Source organism: Papio anubis, chromosome 18 (genome assembly GCF_008728515.1).
Source record: "Papio anubis isolate 15944 chromosome 18, Panubis1.0, whole genome shotgun sequence".
NCBI lineage: Eukaryota > Metazoa > Chordata > Mammalia > Primates > Cercopithecidae > Papio > Papio anubis.
This window is the reverse complement of record NC_044993.1, coordinates 51,818,211-51,837,656: the sequence shown is the minus strand read 5'-3', so window position 1 is coordinate 51,837,656 and position 19,446 is coordinate 51,818,211. Positions and strand designations below refer to the sequence as shown.

Below are 19,446 nucleotides of genomic sequence, written 5' to 3'. Positions count from 1 at the left end.
CTCTTCCACTCCGCTTCTCCCCCGCCCCCCTTTTTCTTTTTCTGCAGGGGATGACCTGGTTTTCGTTTTCGGTCTTGCTGCTAATTGTCACTGTCTCTGAACCCTTTGACTCAGCCTCTGCTTTAATTGGTCTGAGATTGGGCTCCCATATCTCGTACTTTTTAAACACACCAGGTGATTCTCGTGTTGCACATTTTTCTTGCTCATGATTGCTTTTTACATGAGCGTGTAAGGAAACCTCCGCAAATGAGGGGCAAGGGAAGGTCTTTTGGGAGAGACTTTTGGAAAAGATTCCTTTTTCTTAGGAAGCATCCCTATATCTTTTATTTTCTTTTTTCTTTTTTTTTTTCTTCCTTCTTTTTTCTTTTTCTTTTTGATGGAATCTTGCTCTGTGGCCAGGCTGGAGTGCAGTGGCGTGATGTCAGCTCACTGCAACGTCTGCCCTCCAGGTTCAAGTGTCTCAGTCTCCCAAGTAACTGGGATTACAGGTGCCTGCCACCACGCTGTTCTGTGCGGGAAACGCACAAAGGGAAAAGAAAAGACACACACAGTACCTTTAAGGGTAAACAACCTTTACCCCACATGAATGGCAATACAGATATGATAAGCAAATGATATAATAAGCAAACTGATATAATAAGCAAATTGCAATGGGAAGAAGAGAAGGGAAAAGATACATGTATTTACACTCACCAGACTATGGAGGATTCATCACCAGACCGGGAAGCAACAGCCTGGGCTCCAGTGTTGGCCACCCGTCTGTGCACAGACGAGTAGAGGTCTCAAGAAGCTTCGGTGCAATCTGGGACCCTATCTCTTTTTGTAACGAGCTGTTTGGCATGAGGCCCAGTCACGAGGGCCCTTCGCAACTGGACTCAAGGAACACAGAAAGATCAACTTGTTTTTGCGATTGTCTGTTGTTTTTCAATAACTAACATGTAAGATTAGATTGAAATAGAGATTTTTCCGAAACAGCGCTGGATGAATGCATCAAGGGGCTCATACAACCTGTTCTGGGACTTGGTGACCATTGTTTGTGTCCACTTTCAACTGAGTTCAAATGCAATATTTGACTTTTCCTCCACACACGCCTGGCTAATTTTTGTATTTTTAGTAGAGACAGGGTTTTGCCGTGTTGGCCATGCTGGTCTCGAACTCCTGACCTCAAGTGTTCTGTGCGCCTCAGCCTCCCAAAGTGTTGGGATTACAGGAGTGAGTCATTGTGCCCAGCCTCCTTTTATATTTTCTTGCATATGTATGAACAACTCTGGAAGATGCACAAAAAAAAGAAGGGGCAACAGTGGTTCCAATAGGAATGAGGATTGGTAAACAGGATGCAAAAAAGGAGACTTCACCTCCCCCACCACAAGGGTGAGTGTAAGACCCCAGCTAGCCCTTCAGTGATGGATTTAGAGGTGGGTATGTGAGTTCCTTTTCAGAGACTCTTTCAGTCCTGAGGGAGAGAGAGAGACACTTCTTACTCTCTGAGATCCAAGGTACTGAGGACCAGTTTCGCCTGGAGATGTTGGGTACCATCTTTATAGGCAGGTGGAGAGTCTGTCTGAAGATGAGAAAAGCACAGCCAATGGAGAAAGAAAGTGAGACAGCAACCTGATGGTGTTGTTTGAACACCTGGATCTAGCTGTGCCTGAGGTCCATCCCCCTAGAATTCCCTTTGACTTGAGCTCATCCGTGCTCTCCTTTCTTTAATCTAGGTTGAGGTTGGTTTCTGCCTCTGGAACCCAAAAGTTTCCTAACTTAAGAACCACTGGCCATTGTGAAATGATTTCACTTCTTTAGAAAGCTATCAGGTTGCCCTGTGGAGAATAGACAGGGGAAGAGAGAGGGCAAGGGAAGGGAAGGGAAGGGAAAGGAAGGGATAATGTTTGGGGGTGGTTTTTTGTTGTTGTTGTTGTTGTTGAGACAGAGTCTCGCTCTGTCGCCCAGGCTGGAGTTTAGCGGTGTGATCTCAGCTCACTGCAACCTCTGCCTCCCGGGTTCAAGTGATTCTCCTGCTTCAGCCTCCCGAGTAGCTGGTATTACAGGTGTGCACCACCACGCCTGGCTAATTTTTTGTATCTTTAGTAGAGACGGAGTTTCACCACGTTGGCCAGGTTGGTCTCAAACTCCTGACCTTGTGATCTGCCTGCCTCGGCCTCCCAAAGTGCTAGGTTTACAGGTGTGAGCCACTGTGCTCGGCCGGCCTTGGACGTGTTTTTAAACCCAATTTAGATGTCTAATAGCCACCTCACCTGGAATGCATCTGCTGTGGTCTGAATGTTCATGTTCCCTCAGCAAAAGTCATATGTTGAAGCCTAATCCCCAATGTGGTGTTATCAGGAGGTGGAGCTTTGGGGAGGTAATTAGGTTGTGAAGGTGGAGTGCTCATGAATGAGACTTTTGCCCTTATAAAAAAGACCTGAGGAAGCTGTTAGTTATTTCCACTGTTGGCTGTTATGAATAATGCTGCTGTAAACATCCGTGTACAAGCTTTTGTGTGACTATATGTTTTTATTTCTTTCTATATACCGAAGAGGGAATTGCTGGGTCAGCCAGGTCATTCTTGCACTGTTCCTGTGACGACTCCTGCTGTCAAGCTCCCCCAAAACTGTCCTAGTTCATGCTTTTTGCAAACCTGATTCTCCAGTCTTCTTCGTAAAAAACCAGTTTGTTTTAGTTCAGGGATTCCTTTCCTTCCCAGATGGGCAAAGTTCTGAAGATCTAGAAGAATTATGACTTGGTACTACTGGGATATGGCCAGTTTTTTTGTGTGTTGCCATCCTATTAGGCCTTGAGGCACTCTGGACAGTATGCCCCACTGGGTTCTGGTTTATACCAGTCTTGATGCAAAATTCTAGCTTTCCTGGAGAGCTCTGAAGAGAAAACATATCAGTCTTTTACTGAGTACAGCCCTACAGAGAATGCAACTCTTAATGGAACCAACCCCACCACTGCCCTGTAGCACCCAGCTTGGCATTAGTAAGTGAAAGGGAGATGGATGTTTTCAGTCCTCATTTGGAAAACCACATCATACACATGATCCCAGAAATTACCATAATTGTTTGAGCAATTATGTAATTTGAGCCATAAACTACAAGTTATGGATTTTGTATTGACTTTTATTACCAGGCTGGTGTTCTTTACTGAGCTGAAAAACCACACACCTGATTTTCCTCCTGTCACTGGCCGTTTTTTCTCAGGCTCCTTTGGCAACTCCTTCTCCTCTTCCCAACTTTTTGATGTTGGAGGGTCATCAGTACTTAATCCTAGGACTTCTCTCTTCACTGACATCCCAGGTGATCTTGTCCAGTCCCATAGTTTTAATACCAACTATACGATGATAACGCCCACATGTATATAGCCTTGTCAATTCACCAAGAAGAGATGACAATTATAAACATATGTGCACCAAACAACAGAGCCCCAAAATCTATGAAGCAAATATTGGCAGTATTGAAGGGAGAAAGAGACAGCTCTACAATAATGGTTAGAGACCTCAATGCCCCACTTTCAAAATTGAATAGAACATCTAGACAAAATAATCAATAAGTAAATAGGGAGCTTGAGCAACACTACAAACCTACTAGAACTAACAGACATATATAAAATACATAAAACAGGCTATCCAACAACAGCAGAACATACATTCTTCTCAAGTGCACATGGAACATTCTCCAGAATAATCCATATGTTAAACCACAAAATAAGTCTCAATGTATTTAAAAATGCTGAGATCATACAATATATCTTTTCTGCAACAGAATGCAATTAGAAATCAACAAAAGAAGGAGAAGTATAAAATCCACAAATATGTAGAAATTAAACAACACGCTCTTAAACAACCAGTGGATCAGTGAAGAAGTTATAAGGAAATTAGAAAATACTTTGAGACAAATGAAAACAAAAACACAACTTGCAAAATATATAGCTCTTGTTCCAACTTCTCTCTTGAAGCCGATACTCCCATATACAATAATCTACTTCATATCTTTATTGGAATGTGTAACAGGGAGCTCAAGGATTTTTAAAAAACTCTCCCCTTGAAATGTGCTCCTTCTGCTCTCTTCACCATCTTAGCAAATGGCAACTTCCAGTTGTTTAGGACCAAAATCTTGGAGTCATCCTTGATTTCTTTCTCTCACAGCCTACATTCCATATATAAACAAATCTTGCGGGCTGTTCTTTCAAAATAGGATCCATATTTGACCATTTCTTACCACTCCACTGCTGGCACCCTCGTCCAATCCACCATCATCTTTCACCTTAATTATTGCAATAGTCTCCCAGCTTTCATCTTGCCCAGTGAAGTCTACATACAGCAGCCAGTGTGATTCTTGTGATGCTATTAAAACAGAAGTTGGAGCCAGGCACCGTGACTCATGCCCCAAATCCCAACACTTTGAGAGGCTGGGGCAGGAGGATTGCTTGAGGCCAGGAATTCAAGATCAACTTGGGCAACATAACAAGACACTATTTCTACAAAAAATAAGAAAATTAGCTGGGTGTGGTGGTGTGCACCTGTAGTCCTAGCTACCCAGGAGGCTGAGACAGGAGGATTACTTGAGCCCAGGAGTTTGAGGCTGCAAGTGAGCTGAGAAGATTCCACTGCACTCCTGCCTGAATGACAGAGTGAAATCCCATCTCTAACACAATAACAACAGCAAAACAGAAATTGCATTATCTCATCCTCCAAAGCGGGCGGATCACGAGGTCAGGAGATCAAGACCATCCTGGCTAACACCGTGAAACCCCGTCTCTACTAAAAATACAAAAAATTAGCCGGGCGTGGTGGCGGGTGCCCATAGTCGCAGCTACTCGGGAGGCTGAGGCAGGAGAATGGTGTGAACCTGGGAGGTGGAGCTTGCAGTGAGCCGAGATAGCGCCACTGCACTCCAGCCTGGGTGACTAGAGCGAGACTCCGTCTCAAAAAACAAAACAAACAAACAAACAAAAACCCTACTACTGTGTCCTATCACACTCTTGGTCTTAAAGACCCTACAAGATGACTCTTGCTTGCTTGTTTTGAACATGTCAAAGATAATAATAGTCCCTTGTTTCAGTTTGTATTTTAGACTTTGTATGGTTAAGAATCTTTTTATCTTTATTGGCCATTTCTCTTTTACATCTTATCCCAATTATTTTTCCTATTGGGTTGTCTTTTATCTTTTACATATACATATTTTTATGTATGTACATGTGCATATATACACATGTGTATATATACATATGTGTATATATATATACACATAGCCATATAAGGGTTTTAATTTTCATGTAGTTCAAATTTGTCAAACTTTTAATTAATGAATTAATTGAGACAGGGTCTCACTCTATTACTCAGGCTGGAGTGCAGTGGTATGATCATAGCTCACTGCAGCCTCAAACTCTCTGGCTTAAGCGATCCTCCTGCCTCAGCCTCCCGAGTAGCTGAAACTACAGGCGAGTGCCAGCATCCTCGGCTAATTTTTGTATTTTTTGTAGAGACAGGGTCTCCCCATGTTGCCCAGGCTGGTCTGGAACTCTTGGGCTCAAGTGATCCACTCTCCTTGGCTTCCCAGAGTACTGGGATTACAGGTGTGAGCCACTGCGCCTGGCCATGTCAATCTTTTCTTTACGATTTCTTTGTTCTGTTTCATGTTTAGAAGACCGTCTTCTGTTTAATATTATAAGAACAGCTACCCAAGATTTTTTCTAGAATTACGTGGTTTCATTTTGCATTTAAATCTCTATTCTATCTGGAATTTATTATATTTTGGTATAAAAAGGTGAAGTACAGCCTTATTTTTTTCTCCCAAAAGACAGAGGACCCAAATGACATTTTCGAATGTCACTAATTTGAAATGTTACTTTTATCAAATGCCAAATTCCCATATATATTTGGGTCTATTTCTGACTTTCTCCCTTCCTTCCTTCCTTCCTCCCCCCCTCCCACCCTTCCTCCTCTCCTGCTCCTCCTCCTTCTTCTTCTTCTGCTTTCTTTTCCCTCCCTTCCTTCCTTCCTTCCTTCCTTCCTTCCTTCCTTCCTTCCTTCCTTCCTTCCTTCCTTCCTTCCTTCCTTCCTTCTTCTTCCTTTCTTCCTTTCTTTCCTTCTTCTTTCTTTCTTTCACATGGGAAAGGGTCTGCCTCTGTTATCCAGGCTGGAGTGCAGTGGCGCAATCTCGGCTCACTGCAACCTCCACCTCCTGGGCTAAGAATTCTCCTGCCTCAGCCTCCTGAGTAGCTGGAACTACAGGCTGTGCACCATCATGCCCAGCTAATTTTTATAGTTTTTATAGAGACAGGGGTTTGCCATGTTGCCCAGGCTGGTCTTGAACTCCTGGGCTCAAGTGATCCACCTGCTTCAGCCTCCCAAAGTGTGCCGGGATTACAGGTGTGAGCCACTACACAAGGCCTCTTGTCTGTATTATTATTATTATTTTTTGAGATAGAATCTCGCTCTGTTGCCAGGCTGGGGTGCAGTGGTGTGATCTCAGCTCACTGCAACCTCTGCCTCCCGGGTTCAAGCAAGCAATTCTCCTGCCTCAGCCTCCTGAGTAGCTGGGATTACACACACCCACAACCACACCTGGATAGTTTTTATATTTTTAGTACAGACGGGGTTTCACCATGTTGGCCAGGTTGGTCTCGAACTCCTGACCTCATGATCCGCCTGCCTCAGCCTCCCAAAGTGCTGGGATTACCACGCCTGGCCCTTTATTCTTGTTTCTTACCTCTCTGTTCCTGGTAGAGGAATTCGTATTTCCCTGATGACTAATGATGTTGACGTCACCCACCCTCATTACTTTTTGTCCAAGAGTTTTCCTGGCTATTCTCTTTTTAATTTTTAATTTTTTTGTTTGCTTACTTTTTTTCTTTCAAATTTTTTTTGTTTTATAGTTTGTTTTTAAGAAGACAAGAAGATCCCTCTGTACGTTCACCTACAGAAATCTTGTTGCAACTTTTATTTCCTCTAGAGAGTCAAGTTTGACTGTCTTTTCTGTGCTGTTCTCTTTTGAAAAAAGTTTTAATGAGATATAATTCACATATCATACAATTTGCCTATTTAAAGCATACAATGCAATAGATTTTATTACATTCACAGATACGTGCAACCAAACTGTCACCAGAGTCGATTGTAGAACATAGTCATCACCTCAAAAAGAAATCCTGGGACCAGGTGCGGTGGCTCACACCTGTAATCCCAGCACTTTGGGAAGCAGAGGCGGGTGGATCACTTGAGGCCAGGATAGCCTGGGGAGCAAAGTGAGATCTCATCTCTGGGAAAAAAAAAAAAAAAAAAAAAAGACCTGTTTAGATGGCACGTGCCTATAGTCCTAGCTACTCAGGAGGCTGAGGTGGGAGGATCATCTGAGCCCAGGAAGTTGAGGCTGTGGTGAGCCATGATCACTCCACTGAACTCCATCCTGGGTGACAGAAGGAGACCCTGTCTCAAGAAAAAAAAAAGAAAAAATAAGAAACCCTGTACACTTTAGCTATCATCCCTGACTCCCACCTACCTCCCTTAGCCCTTGGCAATCACCAATCTACTTTCTGTCCCTACAGGTTTGCCTATTCTTAACATTTCATGTAAGTGCAATCATATAATACGTGATCTTTTGTGACTGGTTTATTTTACTTAGCATAGTGTTTTCAAGATTCTTCTATGTTGTGGCATATATAATACTTCATTACTTTTTATGGCCAAATGATATTCCTTTATATCAATATACCATGTTTTACTTATGCATTCATCAGTCAAACATTTGGCTTATTTCCACTTTTTGGCTATTATGAATAGTGTCGCTATGAACATTCACTACAGATTTTTGTTTGAGCCCCTATGTTCTTTCTTTCCTTCCTTCCTTCCTTCCTTTCCTTCCTTCCTTCCTTCCTTCCTTCCTTGGCCTGAGTTTCGCTCTGTTGCCCAGGTTGGAGTACAGTGGCGCAATCTCGGCTCACTGCAACCTCCACCTCCTGGGTTCAACTGATTCTCCTGCTTCAGCCTCCCAAGTAGCTGGGATTAGAGACATGTGCCACCATGCCTGGCTAATTTTTTTGTGTTTTTAGCAGAGATGGTGTTTCGTTATGTTGGCCAGGCTGGTCTTGAACTCCTGACCTCAAGTGATCTGCCTGCCTCCGCCTCCCAAAGAGCTGGGATTAGAGGTGTGAGCCACTGTGCCCGGCCTAAGCCCCTCTTTTCAATTCTTTTGGGTGTATACCTAGGAGCAGAATTGCTGGATCACATGGTAACTTTGTTTAATGTATTGAGAAACTTTCAAACTATTTTCCACAGCAACTGCACCGTTTTACATTTCCACCAGCAATGAATGAGGCTTCCAAGTTCTTCATAGCCTCATTAAGACTTGTTTTTGTTTGTTTTAATTCCAGCCATCCTAGTGAGTATGAAGTGATATTTCATTGTGGTTGGTTTGTATTTCCCTGATGACGAATGATGTGGGGAATCTTTTCATGTACTTATTTGCTAAACATATATGTTTTTTTGGAGAAATGTCTATTCAAGTCCTTTGCCCATTTAAAAAGTTGGGTCATTTATCTTTTTATTATTGAGTGCTAATTGTTCTGTATTTTCCTGACTATTCCTGGATGTTCATTTTTCTAGTTGAACCTTCGTCAAGAATGACTAGCAGCCAGGCGTGGTGGCTCACGCCTATAATCCTAGCACTTTGGGAGGCTGAAGAGGTCAGATCACCTGAGGTCAGGAGTTCGAGACCAGCCTGGCCAACATGGTGAAACCCCGTCTCTACTAAAAATACAAAAATTAGCCAGGTGTGGTGGTGCATACCTGTAATCCCAGCTACTAGGGAGGCTGAGGCAGGTGAATCGCTTGAGGCCAGGAGGCAGAGGTTGCAGTGATCTGAGATGGCGCACTGTACTCCAGCCTGGGCAACAGAGTGAGACTCTGTCTCAAAAAATTAAAAAAGAAAAAAAAAATCACTAGCAACTTTTACATAGCCAAAAAGCGAAAACCAAATATTCACCCTGACTCTAGTCTAACAGATTCTGCAGATAAAATTTTCCTCAAAGCATCTTCCTGCTTAAATGACCTGAAAAAACCGTGAAGTTGATTTAAATCTCACTTGTGTACATGACCAGAAATGAGCTCTAGCATAGCCCACTCTCTCTCTGTTTTTTTTTTTGTTTGTTTGTTTTTGTTTTTTTTTTGAGATGGAGTCTTGCTCTGTTACCCAGGGTGAAGTGCAGTGGTGTGATCTTGGCTCACTGCAACATCTGCCTTCTGGGTTCAAGTGATTCTCCTGCCTCAGCCTCCCAAATAGCTGGGATTACAGGCTCCCACCACCACACCCAGCTAATATTTTGTATTTTTAGTAGATAATGGGGTTTCACCATGTTAGCCAGGATGGTTTTGATCTCCTGACCTCGTGATCTGCCCGCCTTGGCCTCCCAAAGTGTTCGGATGATAGGCGTGAACCACCACACCTGGCCCAGCCCTGTCTTAAAAGCTTGTGTATGATATGCGCATGGGAGTTCCTAATTACTCTCCAGCCTAATTTCCTTTGGTGTAGCACTGACTCCAAGATTAAGGCTGCAGAAGCCTTTCCAAGATCAGCATCCCAAGCTGGCCTGACACGCTTATCCCAGCTTCTTAGGGGCTCTCATCTCCTCCTGGGTTCAGAACTGAACCCAAACTACATGCACAGCCTGACTCACAGCTGTAGGCTGCAATGATTGCTGGGCTTCATTAGGGAGGAGTGTGGTTTCCCGCATGCTTAGTCTTTGGGGGGAGTCTGAAAGAGAATCAAGCACTCCTCATGCCAGTTGCTTAATCCTTGGGGGTATCTGAAAGGGAAGCAAGCACTTCTTAGATCAATATTTTCAAGGCTCATCTGATGCAGGCCTCTGCCTGGGGCTGGAGGAGAGACTGTTTCTCCAGCTGCTCTCTTTCCAGGGGGGATATGAACTTAAGTCCTTGTAATGAACTCCTTGCATGTTTTCCCCCTGGGAAATTTGTGTATGTAAGTGCAATTACGATGGGGGAAAGGGTTTAAAGATAGTTTCAAAAGTGGACACTTCTGGTGTTTGTCCAGAAGTGTTTCTCAACTTGTTTTTCTTTTTTTTTCATTATCAATACCTCCCCGAGTCTTTTTAATTTCCCCACCCTCACCCCTCACGCATGAAATTTTCTTTTCTTTTCTTGTTTTTGTTCTTTTAGACCAAGTTTCGATCTCGTTGCCCAGGCTGGAGAGCAATGGCGTGATCTCGGCTCACCTCAATCTCTACCTCCCGGGTTCAAGCGATTCTCCTGCCTCAGCCTCCCGAATAGCTGGAATTACAGGCATGCACCACCATGTCCAGCTAATTTTGTTTTTTTAGTAGAGACGGGGTTTCTCCATGTTGGTCAGGCTGGTCTTGAACTCCCGACCTCAGGTGATCTGCCCGTCTTGGCCTCCCAAAGTGCTGGGATTACAGTCATGAGCCACCGTGCCCGACCTCTTTTCTTTTCTTTTCTTTTTTTCTTTCCTTTTTGAGACAGGTTCTCACTCTGTCACCCAGGCTGGAGTGTAATGGCGCCATCATGGCTCACTGCAGCCTCAACCTCCTGAGCTCAAGTAATCCTCCTGTCTCAGACTCCCAAGCAGGTGGGACCATAGGCATGCTCCACGACACCTGGTTATTTATTTTTTTTTTTTTGTAGAGATAAGGTCTCACTCTGTTGCCTAGGCTGGTCTTGAGCTCCTGGGCTCAAGCAATCCTCCTGCCTCTCCCTCCCAAAGTACTGGGATTACAGGCATGAGCCACCACATCTGCCCTGAAATTTCAATATCACAGCTATATTGTATATCTGTTTATGTGCTGTATGTATGCTGTGCTTTACACATACAAAATTTGTTTTATTTTTTGCCCCGTTGGGGTGTGATAGAGGCCGCACTGAGAATGCACACTTTACATAATTAGTTCACAACTTGCCCCCGGCAGCCTCCATCACATAAAATCAGAAGAAGGCAGCCCAGCAGGGCCTACAAGGAATGTGTGAACGGATGCACATAAAGTGCTTAGCAAAGCGTGGTAAACAAGAGCCCTTGTTGTTGTCATTCTTGCTTTAAGCCCAGTCCCAGTGACGTCTGTAACCCTCTCTGGGGCCAAGGAGTCCCGTGGTTCTGGAGGGCTGCTCAGAGGACCAAGTATTCCCAGTCTGGAGCTCTAGGGGGTCAGTAGGTACCTAAGGGAGTGAACTGGGCTTGGAGGGACTGTGGCCAGAAGACAGCTCTGGGCCTGGTGGTGACAGAACTTCTGATTTCTCAGGAAAAGCCAAGAATATGGATTTTGGGTTAAATCTCCTGAATTTTAAGCATTGGCTCAATTAAACAACGATAAGGCAATGTGGACCGAACAAAAGGGATGAAACCAAGATTTACTGACTTTCCCAGAGTCAGGGGCACGGCTGGGATTCTAATAAGGACTCCCAAACCAGTGCTCTTTTCACTTAACCTAACGCACACCCTTCATCTCACCGCCCCTCCCCACTTCTCCGTCTTCGGGAGTCCTTCGATGCCTCTCCCCTCTCCCCGCTCCCCCAGGATTCCCTCCCCATAGGCCACCCGCCTTCCAGCAGGGCGTGGTCTCTACAGAGGAGGTCAGGTCTCCCAGGCTTCGACGCCACCGGGGAGCGCCCTGAGGTTGGGAGCGCCCGGGCGCGTGAAGGAGGAGGTGGCTCAGGAGTCGGGGCAGACCGTGGGAACCGGCCCCGGGGGGCGTGGAAAGGCAGGGCGCGGGACTCGACCAGCCTCTCCCACGCCGATGGCAAAATCTCGGAACTGAAACAGCCAGTTGTTCGCAGCTTCCCTCTGACCCGCCACCCTGGACATTGTTTTCCATTCGCCCGGGTCGCGGGTGGGAGGCGAGGCACGCCGGGGTTCTGGAGCTTGGCCGCGCGCCAGGCTTGTGGCCTTCGTCCCCTGGGGCCACTGGGGCGGCCACGCCTCTCCGGCAGGAGGAGAGAACGCGTGGGTCTGGGTGATTGCTCCGGCCCTCCCGCCTCCAGCTCGGCCATGGGGTCGCGCAGCTCCCACGCCGCGGTCATTCCCGACGCGGACAGTATTCGGCGAGAGACCGGCTGTGAGTGCGCCTGCACCGGCGGCTGCGGAGGGGACCGGGCGAACTCAGGCGTCCGGGGCTAGGGAAGGGGTTGAGTTGAAGGATGGACGAACTTACAAGTCTGGGGTCCGGGACTCCCCGGAGCTGGAAGACCAAGACCCCAGTGCCTGGGATCTCTGGGCTCCGGGCGGGTTAACCTAGGGGTCCCAGCCTCCAAGTTTGGGGAGGATCCGGGTTCACGGGGTTGGAGTCCAGAGAAATCCAGGCACCCAGGTGTCCTCGAGCCCGGATCGAAGCTGAAGGCAGAGCTGACGGCGGATGGAAGGGATGGCTTTGGTACTTTGGTTTTCGGGAGGTTGCGAGCCGCCTAGGTCTCCAACCTGGATCTTCGCGGGGTCGCGTCACTCTCCCTCCACCCCGGCCAGCTCCACCCCTGACTCCCCGGGATGATCGCCCCTTCCAGCCAGCCCCCGCTGTCCCTGGCCCATCTTCCCGGCCGATTGGGGCGGGTTTCTGGAGCGGGGCCCCGCAGGGTCACACACCACCCCTTTCTCCTTCCCGCAGTCTCCCAAGCCAGCCTGCTCCGCCTGCACCACCGGTTCCGGGCACTGGACAGGAACAAGAAGGGCTACCTGAGGTGAGGGGGAGCCGACCTCATGACTTCTGTCTTCTGTCTCTCTGACTCCGTGTCCCTCTTTGACTCTCCATCTGACATTTCTGCCTTACCCTCTTTGAACTTTGGCTTTGCAGCCGCATGGATCTCCAGCAGATAGGGGCGCTGGCCGTGAACCCCCTGGGAGACCGCATTATAGAAAGCTTCTTCCCCGATGGGTGAGGCCTGCTGGGCATCGGGAGGTGGAGGCGGGAAAACCGGCGTGTGAGTGGGTGGGAGGGGAGTTTAGAGACTGAGGCAGAGTGATGACCAAGGTGACCACCACCTCTTTCCATTCTGCCCCCTGTCTCCCCAGGAGCCAGCAAGTTGATTTCCCAGGCTTTGTCAGGGTCCTGGCTCATTTTCGCCCTGTAGAAGATGAGGACACAGAAACCCAAGACCCCAAGAAACCTGAACCTCTCAACAGCAGAAGGAACAAACTTCACTGTGAGTTTATGAGGACCTGCCCAAGTGAGAACGCAGATGTACCCACACCAGGGACAGGCTCCAGGAATCTCCCACTCCCTTCCTGAGCCCATTGACAACCTCCCCCCTCCTCCAGGGTGGCCTTCTGCTGGAATAGAGCCAGGGAAGACCTACCTTCATTTCCCCCCACCCCCCACCCTCTCCGCAGATGCATTTCAGCTCTATGACCTGGATCGCGATGGGAAGATCTCCAGGCATGAGATGCTGCAGGTTGGCAGAAAGCGAGAGCAAGAGATGTGATGTGTGAAGGATGGGATGGTTAAATGCAGTGGTGTGAGAGATGGGGTGGGATGATTGGAGAACTGGGGCGCAGATAATTGGGGTATTGGTTGGGAAATGGGAATGGGTGGAGTTGGAGTGTGGGTTTATTGGGGGTCCGAGTGGGGAGCAGTTGACTATGAGGTTGGGAATAGATCAGTGATTGCCAACTGGGGGTGATTTTGCTCCCTGAGTGAACATCTGGCAATATCTGGAGATGCTTTTTGTTGTCACAACGGGGGAGAGAGTGTGCTACTGGCATCTAGTGGGTCGAGGTCAGGAATGTGGCTATATATCATGCAACACCTGGGACAGCCTCCTCCAACAAGGAGTTATCTGGCTCCAAATGTCAATAGTGCCAAGATCGAGAAACTCTGGAACAGATGTGATGGAATGAGGATGGTATTAGAAACCCTTAGTGGTTGAGGTGGAGAATGGTGTGGAGGATGGAGGGAGATTGGGTGATAAAGTTGGGTAGTGAGTTTGAGCATATTCTGAGGGTAGTGTGGGATGGTGAGGGAGAGATAGGAGATTGGTTGTTGAAGCAGTAGGGAAAATTATTGGGGGGATATGGTGAAAAATGGATGAAGGATGGATTATAAAATTAGTAATAACTTTTGGGATGAGGAGGGCAAGGTTTAGGGGATGGGGGAGTAGCAGCCTTCATGCCCCCTCTTTTTGGCTGCCTCTTCACTCATCTCCCAGGTTCTCCGTCTGATGGTCGGGGTACAGGTGACAGAAGAGCAGCTGGAGAACATCGCTGACCGCACGGTGCAAGAGGCTGATGAAGATGGGGATGGGGCTGTGTCCTTTGTGGAGTTCACCAAGGTCAGAGTGCCCTTGGGGACTGGGGAGTTGAGATCAGGAGTCCCTGGGGCAGACAGACATGGGAAATGTTCAACGGAGGAGGGTGGAAAGATAGGGGTTCCCTGGGAATGATGGGGTCTCTGGAATGGGTAGAATCCTGGGGGAGGAGGTTGGGATCGTGGAGAGTTGAGTCTCCATTCATCTGCCTGTCATTCGTTTTCCCCTCAGTCCTTAGAGAAGATGGACGTTGAGCAAAAAATGAGCATCAGGATCCTAAAGTGACTCTGTTTGTGCCTTGGGCTTGCTCCTGCAACCAGTATCTCCTTGAAATTCATCCAAAGCCCCCATGGATGCAGGGCGCCAATAAACTGTATTCTTGCTTCTAACTCTATTTAGGGCCAAGGGAAGAAAGCTGGAAGGATGTGTACTAAAGTCTAGCTCAGCAGTCCCCAGCCTTTTTGGCATCGGGGACAATTTTTCCATGGATGGGTGACAGGGGATGGTTTTGGGATGATTCAAGTGCATTACATTTATTGTGCACTTTATTTCTGTTATGATTACATTGTAATATATAATGAAATAATTATACAACCTACCATAATGAATAATCAACGGGAGCCCCGAGCTTGTTTTCCTGCAACTAGATGGTCCCATCTGGGAGTGATGGGAGACAGTGACAGATCATCAGGCATTAGATTCTCATAGGGAGCGCACAACCTAGATCCCCTGGGTGTGAAGTTCACAGTAGGATTTGGGCTCCTATGAGAATTTAATGCCACTGCTGATCTGACAGGAGGCAGAGCTCAGGCCGTAATGGGAGCAATGGGGAGTGGCTGTAAATACAGATGAAGCTTCAGCTTGCCTGCCGCTCACCTTGTGCTGTGCGGCCCGGTTCCTAACAGACCACAGACATGATGCCAGGTCCAGCTCATTTGGTCTCAGAGCTGTGAATCAGCCAGCCATCTTTTGGTTGCAAATCACTGAAAACCCAACTCAAAGTGACTTAAGTCAGAAAAAAATTTTGAGAGCTCATGTAATTAAAAAGTCTGGAAATATCTTACTTTAGGCACAGCTGGACCCAAGGGCACAAATGATGTCATCAGACCCCAGTTATTCTCCATCTCCCAGCTCAGCTTTTTCTGTCCATAAGCCTCATTTTCAGGAAGGCTCTTTCCTAGTGGTGGAGATGACCACTATCAGCTCCAGGCTTCTATCCTGCTAACCCAGTAACCCAGTGGGAAGAGATTTTCTTATTCCAATAATTCCAAGTGGAGAGAGTCATTGACCCGGTTGGGGTCTCATCCCTACTTCTAGGGGAATGGAATGCTCTGAGTGTTCACAGGCCAGGCCTGTGTCATATGCTAATTCCTAGAGCCAGGGAAACAAGGTCTGAGGATTCAGGATGGGGTGAAAGGTGGTTGCTTAAAGGAAAACGAAATACAATTAGGAGAATAAGGGGAAATGAGTGGTCTGCTCTGCTTGGGCAAAACAAGAGATGCCCATTACTGTGAGGGACCCTTGAAGTCTGGACTCTTAAATGAGTTTTTGCTGATTTCCTGGGTGCATGCTAGGATGATCGGGCTTGATGGGGTAGGGAAGAGTTGATGTAAAAATAATAAACAATACATACCTTTCTAGAGTGTGAATGTGTTCGAAGAGTCTAAGAGTAAGCTTGTTTTCATGGTAAGACATTCAGACATTGATGTAAGACGGAATGGAGCAGGATGTCCCATAAAACCATGAGACTCTGTCTGCAGCAGAGCACTCTGGTTGCACTTGTGGGAGACGCTGTAACTGCCTTGCTGTTTTTCTTCCTCCCAGATCTGGTCTTTTGTTGTCTTGTATCAACACATGAGAACCAGTAGTGCTCATAACATCTCAACTCTGCTTTCAATGATGTGTTAGTAGCTTGAAACTGGCTATAGTGGGAATATTTACACCACAGACATTGGTAAATGCAACAGGTTAAGGCTTTTTCCTCTTGGAAAGCCAGTTGTTAAACATTTATCTGCACACCACCTGCTAGACATTTGCCATTACTTAGCATGCCAATGGTTTCTTTCCTTTTTTCTTCTTTCTCTTTCTTTCTTTCTTCTTTCCTTCTTTCCTTCCTTCCTTCCTTCCTTCCTTCCTTCCTTCCTTCCTTCCTTCCTTCCTTCCTTCCTTCCTTCCCTCCCTCCCTCCCTCCCTTCTTACTTCCTTCCTTCCTTCCTTCCTTTCTTTTATTTTGTTTTCTTTTCTTTCTCTCTTTCTTCCCTTCTTTCTTCTTTTTTGAGACAGAGTCTAGCTTTGTCACCTAGGCTGGAGTGCAGTGGCACAGTCTCAGCTCACTGCAACCTCTGCCTCCTGGGCTCAAGCAATGTTGCCACCTCAGCCTCTTGAGTAGCTGGGACTACAGGCACATGCCACCATGCCCAGCTAATTTTGTTTTTTAAAGATATGGGGTTTCACCATGTTGCCCAGGCTAGAGTTGAACTCCTAGACTCAAGTGATTCGCCCATCTCAGGCTCCCAAAGTGCTGGGATTATAGGCGTGAGCCACCGCACCCAGCCATACATGCTAGTGGCTTCTTTTTCGAAGCACTGTGATGCTTTGCCCGAGGGCTTTGCACATATTCAGCCTGTACAAGGGGCAGGATGGAAGTGCCAGGGAGTTAATGACATTAGGAGTAGCTCTCAATTAGTGACAGATGGAAATCGGTTGGATAAATACCCAGTTACCTCATCCTTCAGGTGGCACAATTTAGATACATGTTTTCTTAATTCTCAGAAATTTCCAGCAGATTTGAGCCCGGATTGCTCACAACGTTAATTGATTTGCTTGTTAAATCACCCTGTCCTGGCTGGGTGCAGTGGCTCAGGCCTGTCATCCCAGCACTTTGGGAAGCCAAGGTGGGCGGATCACCTGAGGTCAGGAGTTTGAGACCAGCTTGGCCAATATGGTGAAACCCTGTCTTTACTAAAAATACAAAAATTACTCAGGCGTGGTCACATGCACCTGTAATCCCGCTACTTGGGAGGCTGGGGCAGGAGAATTGCTTGAACCTGGGAGGCAGGGGTTGCAGTGAGCCAAGACTGTGCCACTACACTCCGGCCCAGACAACAGAGTGAGACTCTGTCTCAAAAAACACAAAAAAACCCCCAAAACAACAAACAACAACAAAAACCCACCCTGTCTTGGCTTCCTTCCCTTTCTGTCTCACGGGCGTACTTCCCTATTAGTGCTTCCTGGATCACCTCACAAATAAACTTACTGTCAAACCTCAGGGTGCTTCTGGCAAAACCTAACCAGAGAGACACTAGACCTTCCAGAACACAAGCTCACACTCATCCGTTATTGTGAGTACTCAGTGGGACATTTTGAGGAAGCGCTGCACAGCTCCTGGCACTTTCTGATTTTAGAAGTTTGAGGTCATGTAAATATGATGCACCTTGGGGCCCCAGGAACCTGGAATTGTCTGGGATTAACCATAATGTGAAATGTGGATTAACCACATTTCAACTTTTAACATTTATTATTATTATTTGAGCTGGGGTCTCACTTTGTAGCCCAGGCTGGAGTGCAGTGGTGGGTTCTCAGCTCACTGCAACCTCTGCCTCCTGGGTTCAAGTGATTCTCCTGCATCAGCCTCCTGAATAGCTGGGACTACAGGTGTGTGTCACCACACCCGGCTAATTTTTTTTTTTTTTTGAGATGGAGTCTTGCTCTGTCACCAAGGCTGGAGTGCAGTGGTGTGATCTTGGCTCACTGCAACCTCTGCCTCCTGGGTTCAAGCAATTCTCCTGCATCAGCCTCCCGAGTAGCTGGGACTAAAGGTGTGCACCACCATGCCTGCCTAATTTTTGTTTATTTGTTTGTTTGGAGATGGAGTCTTTCTCTGTCGCCAAGGTTGGAGTTAAGTGGTGTGATCTCGGCTCACTGCAACCTCAGCCTTCAGGGTTCAAATGATTCTCCTGCTTTAGCCTCCTGAGTAGCTGGGACTACAGGCGTGCACCACCATGCCCGGTTAATTTTTGTATTTTTAGTAGAGACAGGGTTTCGCCATGTTGGCCAGGCTGCTCTTGAACTCCTGACCTCAAGTGATCTGCCTGCCTTGGCCTCTCAAAGTGCTGGGATGACAGGCATGAGCCATCACACCTGACCTGAATCCCCTTTTTTGGCCTCCCAAAATACTGGGATTATAGGCATGAGACACTGTGCCCAGCCTAGATCTATATATTTTTAAATAAGTGATTCTGATATCAGAAGATGAAGGAAACATTTTTTGAAAACATTGACCTAAAACTTCCAGTCAGGCTCCTCCTAGTGACTGCTATCTATAAGAAGGTCTCCAACAGCCATAAGGCACTGAGCATAGCGCCGGGCCCATAGGCTCGAAAGAAAGGTCTCCCCGTCTATTCATGCCCACACCTTCTCTAGGAACTCAGTACCAATCACTAGTGCTCCTCATCTCATAAGAGTTACTAGAGGGCCTGAGGGATCCCCAGGACTCCACTCACCGTTCTAGTGGTTGGAGGCACAAACTACTCTCAGCACGGAAGCCCCAGATCCCACCCAACCTCGGGAGGGGGGGCTTTTGCCATGCAGGTGAGGGGCTGCAGTCTGGCTGCTGGGCAGAAACTGCTGAACCCCACCCTCTGGATGTCAAGTCTGGCAGACGCCTGTGGATTGTTCTAGAGGGGTCCTGATGAGGAGCCCCTCTCCTGTGAGCAGCAGTTGACAATTTTTAGTGATTTGTTTACCATCCTCATTATTGTTGCTGTACAGCATCTGTGTCCTGTACTGTTACTCGTTGTCTATAAACAGACTCACTTAAAATTTATACATTTGAGCATATAAAGGAAATTGTATTTACTCCTATAAATTTTATTTTCTTTTTAAAGTATATTTTCTGCATCCAATCATCCATTATCACTCCTATAAAATAAAAGCAGCACCAATGACTATAAATAAAATAACTACACAAATATAGTACATGCAAAGAAACAAAAAATACACATATAAGGGAATATCAACACAAATAAATGATAAATGTTTGAGGTGAAGAATATACTAATTATCCTCTTTTGAGAATTACACATTGTATATATGTATCAAAATATCACACTGAGCTGGGCGCAGTGGCTCATGCCTCTAATCCCAGCACTTTGGGAGGCTGAGGTGGGCGGATTACCTGAGGTCAGGAGTTT

At 46.7% G+C, this 19,446-nt stretch overlaps 1 protein-coding gene across 2 annotated transcripts; it reads left to right on the top strand.

Annotated features, from left to right (window-relative positions):
• The first annotated feature begins 1,181 nt into the window (after positions 1-1,181).
• On the top strand, positions 1,182-15,894 carry CHP2 (calcineurin like EF-hand protein 2). 2 transcript variants are annotated; one of them, XM_009196162.4, is made up of 7 exons: positions 1,182-1,371; positions 12,619-12,691; positions 12,805-12,885; positions 13,023-13,153; positions 13,341-13,402; positions 14,156-14,278; positions 14,486-15,894. In XM_009196162.4, the coding sequence occupies exons 1-7, from the start codon at positions 1,335-1,337 to the stop codon at positions 14,537-14,539; spliced, it is 561 nt and encodes a 186-aa protein (XP_009194426.1). In that variant the 5' UTR covers positions 1,182-1,334; the 3' UTR covers positions 14,540-15,894. The 2 variants fall into 2 exon arrangements, with proteins under 2 accessions (XP_009194426.1, XP_003916731.1); XM_003916682.4 differs by lacking the exon at positions 1,182-1,371 and adding an exon at positions 11,601-12,075.
• Positions 15,895-19,446: the final 3,552 nt, after the last annotated feature.